The following is a 5,264-nucleotide window of genomic DNA, read 5'->3' as shown; positions in this document are numbered from 1 at the left end:
GCTGCCTGCCCTGGGATCACCCCAGCCAGGGCGCTGGGGACAGGAGTGCCTTACATGCGCACAGTGCCCAGCCCACAGGGGCCTGTGTGTGACGGGACCTGTGAGCACACGGAAATGCCTGACTGGATCCGAGCTAGGCCCAGCTTGCCCAGTGCCCTGTGGCTGACAACGGCAGCACCATACGCTGCAGGGGAAGGTGTGAGAGCCCCGCACAGTTAGCCATTACCCTCAGCCCCGAAGCCGGACATTTTCTCTCCGTTACGCCATTAATGGTGCGGGATCGTCTGGGGATCCCTAGGCATGGCCAGTCCCCTGGGATCACACTCAGCTCTTGACCCAGAGACTCCCAGTGGCAGAGAGTTCCACAAGCCACGTGCACCTGGTGTGGAAAAGCGTTTCCTCTTCTCACTTCTCACTGCCCCCTTTGTGCCATTGACTGTCCCCTTGGCCTTGTGTTCGGTGGCCCGGAGAACAGACACTCCCCTCTCCGCCAGCCACTGGGTTCCATACGCGTGTCCTGGCCTCGCTTAGCCATCGCCCCTCCGCGGCGCCAACCCCACCTGTCCACCCTCCCTCCCTGGCAGTCCCCCGGCTCCCGATCAGGCTGGTGGCCCAGCTCCGGCCCCCAGCTCTGCGCTAGCCCAGGGCGGGGGGGGGGCGCCATGCTCCTCTGTGCCACTCGCCATCCCACTCCCACAGCCGCCCTCGCTTGCTCCCGCTCCGGGCAGCGGGGGGGTGGCACCTTCGTGGGCCGAGCCCTGGGGAGCAGCTCGCTCGGCACCCTAAGGCGAGCGCCAGACCTGCCAGGCAGCCCTCCTCAAACCCCAGCAGAGCGACGGGCACCGGCCAGCCCCCGGCAGCGCCCAGCTCTGCCAGCGGGGTCCCGGGGCAGGGCTGATGGATCCCAGTGCAGGCCAGGCCGGGAGCCCTGCGCCCCCTAACCGCGGCAGCCGCTCCCCTGCCCCTGGGTTTCCGGGAGAGGAGCGCCCGGCAGGAGACTCAGCACCACGGACAGCGACACGCAGCGCCCGCCGCCTCCGGCCCGGGGGGAGGCATATGCGGGGGCAGAGTGTGGGGGGCTATGGGGGCAGTGGAGGGGGGCTAGGGAGGGCAGTGAGTGTGGGGGGCTATGGGGGGCAATGTGCTTATGGGGGCTGGCTCTAGGGGACGGCTGTGAGTATGTGGGGCTGTGGGTGGGGCGGTTATAGCTGGGGGGTTGCTCTGGGGGGCAATACGCTATAGGGGTGGTTATGGGGCAGCCAAGGAGGGGGCATGGCCATGCAGGAGGCGCTGAATGGGGGCCACACGCCTATGGGGCTGGCTATGGGTGGGGGAGGCTTTCTGGCCGCTGCGCTGCGCCCCTCCGGCAGCTAAGAATCTGAAAATAAAGCGCAGGGAGCGGAGAGACGCAGGGGCTGGGGCCGGGCCAGAACAAACCGTCCCCGAGCCGCGGCGCTCGGTCCCCCCGGGGCTCGGCCCCCGTCCCGCCCCGCCTGGCTCAGGCTCGCCAGTTGCCAGCGCTGCGCGGGCCGCTCCGACGGCGGGGGGCGCCCCCGCGGGCGGTCCCGGCGCTGGCCCCGGGGCTCCCGCGCCCCGCCCGGGCCGGACCCTGGCTCGCTCCGTCTCTAATCAGTTCATGTCCCACTGACGTCAGTGGAGCTCCCGGCTCTATATAAACATCCCGCGAGCCGCCGGCTCAGCGCGCTCGGGACGGACCGGACCGGACTCACCCCGCACGGCACCACTCGGTGAGGCCGCCGCGGGGCCGCGCGCTTCCCCAGGCCGGGCTGGCCGCGGGACCCTGCCGGGGCGCGCAGCGCGGGGTGGGGGGAGGGGGCTCGGCGGGGCGGGGCGGGATGGGGGCTCGGGGGAGGGGGGAGGGGCTCGGCGGGGCGGGTCGCGATGGGGAGGAGGGGGCTCGGCGGGGCGGGGCAGGTCGCGATGGGGGCTCGGGGGAGGGGGCTCGGCGGGGCAGGGCGGGGCGGGATGGGGGCTCGGCGGGATGGGGGGAGGGGGCTCGGCGGGGCGGGGCGGGATGGGGGCTCGGCGGGATGGGGGGAGGGGGCTCGGCGGGGCGGGGCGGGGCGGGATGGGGGCTCGGCGGGATGGGGGGAGGGGGCTCGGCGGGGCGGCGCCGGGCGGGGCTCGGTCCCCGCTCACCTCCGGGGTCTCTCCGCAGGTCCCGGACGCGCCCGGCATGAGGCGGGCGCTGCTGACCGCGCTGCTGGCGTCGCTGCTGCTCTCCCCGCTGCGCCCCGCCGGGCCCCGCAGCAGCGCCGAGGCCGCGCCCCGCCCGAGCCGGTCCCTGCGGGGCCCCGCGCCGCGCCCGCCGCCCGCCCCGCTGCTGCGCGCCCTGCGGCCCGTGGGCGGCCTGGCGCGGGCGAGGCGCGAGGAGCCGCCGCTCTCCATCGACCTGACCTTCCACCTGCTGCGCCACATGCTGGACGTGGCGCGGGCGCAGAGCCAGCGCGCGCAGGCCGAGCAGAACCGGCTCATCTTCGACTCGGTGGGCAAGTGAGGAGGCCACGTGCGCGGGCCGCTGCGCTGCGCCGCGCCGCGCCGGGCCGGGCCGCCAGGGGGCGCGCAGAGAGCCCGGCCCGCCCCGCAGCGCCCCGGTCCGGCCGGCCCCGGAGCCCCGCGCCAGGGCGCAGCTGGAGGCGCGCGCGGCCGCTGCGATTTTCTAATAAAATGTCTTGGGAAAAGCCCCGGCGTCTGCGCGTCTGTGCGGGGCGCGGGGGGCTCTCCCGGGCGCAGGGTCTGGAGCCGCTGCGGGGAGCCTGCCGGGGGGCGATGCGGGGACTGGGGGCGGGAATCCGTGCGGGGACGAGCTCTACTGGGGCTGATCTGCCCGGAGCGCAGCTGGGCTGCGGGGACGGGGGGCCTGGGCCCTGTGTGCACCCCGGAACCCAGGGCAGCAGGCGGGAGGGAACTGGTCCCCGGCAGCCCCAGGGCCCCGAGCGCCGCAGCGGAGCTGCCTGGGGTCCCAAGGAGCGGCCGGGCCAAGCCCCCATCGGCGGCTGGGCGGATCGTTAGCCTGGTCCCGCCGGCACCAGCACCCGGCCCGAGCCCGATCGCGGGGGAAAGGGGAGGCTGACCCCGGGGGAGGGAGCTGGGGGCGGGGAGGAGCCCAAAGGGGGCAGACCCCGAGAGGGAGAGGCCAATATCTCTGAGGGGCTCCAGCCCCATTGCTGGGGGCCTCACCCCTGCAGGGCTCTCTGCCGCAGGCTGGGGGCGCGCAGTGGCCCTGCTCTGGGTAAGTACTGGGGGGCCCTGCCTGTCTATGGGAGCAGGGGCCTGAGGACCCCCTGGTGCCCATGCCTGCTGCTGAGCTGCTGCCCGGTGGGAGACAGAGGGGCGCCCCTTCCAACACCCAGCCGGGCTGGGGGGCGGGTGCAAAGCCCCGAAACCTTGGCCTGCCCCACGGGGTGCCGGGAGATCAGGCAGTGAGGCGCCTCCCTCTGTGCCCAGGGCAGAGCGGGGTGCTGAGCCCCGAGCTCAGCCCATCACCCGCTGCAGGTTGCAGCCTGGGTACCCCCCTCCGGCTGCAGGCAGGGGTGGGGATTTCTATGGGGCAGGGGACCCCGATGGGCCAGGGTCACGGGGCGGGGGGGGGAAGGACCCTGGGTGCCCTGGGCGGCATATCCTGTGGTCGGTGGCTCGGTGGTGCCTGCTCAGAGCCCAGGGGAAGGCAGCCGGGTGCCCATGGGGCTGGCCCCTGCCCCTGCTTCCTTTCCCCCAAGTGGGGGCAGGCTTTGTGCAGGTGTTTCCTGCTCTCTGCAGGGGCCCAGCATGCCAGGAGGGGCAGAGACTGGGGCGCCTAGGGGGTGGGAGACAGGGCAGGGCCTGGCCCTTTGCAGCGCGATGCCAGGGCTGCCATGCTGCCAGCTGCTGCTGGCAGGGTGCCGGGGCCCAGGACAACCCAGACCTCAGCAACCTGCTGGGGCCTAGGGGGCAGAGCGAGGTAGGCGCCTGTGTGGGCTGCAGCTGACCAGCCCCTCTGTGCAGCGAAGGCACCCGCGGCTCCCCTGGGCGCACCACAGCTCCGCACGGGCCTGGGGCTGGACGGGTTTGCCTGGCCGCAGACGTGGGGAGCGGGTCCAGCCCCCTGCACTGGGGGAAGCAGCCGCAACTGCAGCCCAGGAGGAAGCAGCTTGTAGGGCGCAGGTCTTGCTGGCTGGCACAGGGTTTGCAGGATGGGGGGACATTGGGAGGCACGGGAACAGAGGCGCGGAGGAAGTGGGGGGCACGGGAACAGAGGTGCAGAGGAGGTGGGGGGCACAGGGACAGAGGTGCGGATGAGCTGGGGGCACATGGGCAGAGGAGCGGAGGAGGTCGGGGCCATGGGGAAAGAGACGCGGAGGAGGTGGGGGGCACAGGGACAGAGACGTGGAGGAGGTGGGGGGCACGGGGACAGAAGCGTGGGGGCACTGGGGGGACACAGGGACAGAGAAGTGGGCAGCACGGGGGGCACGGGGACAGAGGCGCGGAGGAGGTGGGGGGCACGGGGACAGAAGCGTGGGGGCACTGGGGGGACACAGGGACAGAGAAGTGGGCAGCACAGGGGGCACGGGGACAGAGGCGCGGAGAAGGTGGGGGGCACGGGGACAGAGGCGTGGAGGAGGTGGGGGACACAGGGACAGAGGTGCGGAGGAGGTGGGGGGCACAGGGACAGAGGCACGGGGGCACTGGGGGGGACACAGGGACAGAGAAGTGGGCGGCACGGGGACAGAGGCGCGGAGGAGGTGGGGGGCACAGGGACAGAGGTGTGGATGAGCTGGGGGCACAGGGGCAGAGGAGCGGAGGAGGTCGGGGCCATGGGGACAGAGGTGTGGGGGTACTGAGGGGACACAGGGACAGAGAAGTGGGCAGCACTGAGGGGACTCAGGGACAGAGGCGCGGAGGAGGTGGGAGGCATGGGGACAGAGGTGCAGAGGAGATGGGGGGCACAGGGACAGAGGCGTGGGGGCACTGGGGGGACACAGGGACAGAGAAGTGGGCGGCACGGGGACAGAGGCATGGAAGCGCTGCCAGGGAATGGGCGGTTGTGAGAATACACAGGGTCACTCCAGGATTTCCCTGACGCTTGGCATCAACCCCTCTAATGGCAGCCGCTGTGTGAGGCCTGACTGCCAGCGACCGCGCAGGCCACAGGGTCCGGCGCCACCGCCAGAGCAGGGGCCTTTGCATGGCTGAGGAGGGGCTCAGCGCCCAGGATGCCATCTGCATGTCAGGGGAGGCTGCCACGGCATCCCTGGGCGATGCTC

At 72.8% G+C, this 5,264-nt stretch overlaps 1 protein-coding gene across 1 annotated transcript; it reads left to right on the top strand.

Annotated features, from left to right (window-relative positions):
* Positions 1-1,272: 1,272 nt before the first annotated feature.
* UCN (urocortin) lies at positions 1,273-2,518 on the top strand. Its single transcript, XM_074946929.1, is given in 4 exon segments — positions 1,273-1,327; positions 1,634-1,748; positions 2,180-2,187; positions 2,190-2,518. Coding segments are annotated over 4 exon segments (507 nt in total).
* Positions 2,519-5,264: the final 2,746 nt, after the last annotated feature.

This window comes from Natator depressus, chromosome 3 (assembly GCF_965152275.1).
Source record: "Natator depressus isolate rNatDep1 chromosome 3, rNatDep2.hap1, whole genome shotgun sequence".
Lineage (NCBI taxonomy): Eukaryota > Metazoa > Chordata > Testudines > Cheloniidae > Natator > Natator depressus.
The sequence above is the reverse complement of the archived record's forward strand: the minus strand, read 5'-3'. Positions and strand labels throughout refer to the sequence as shown.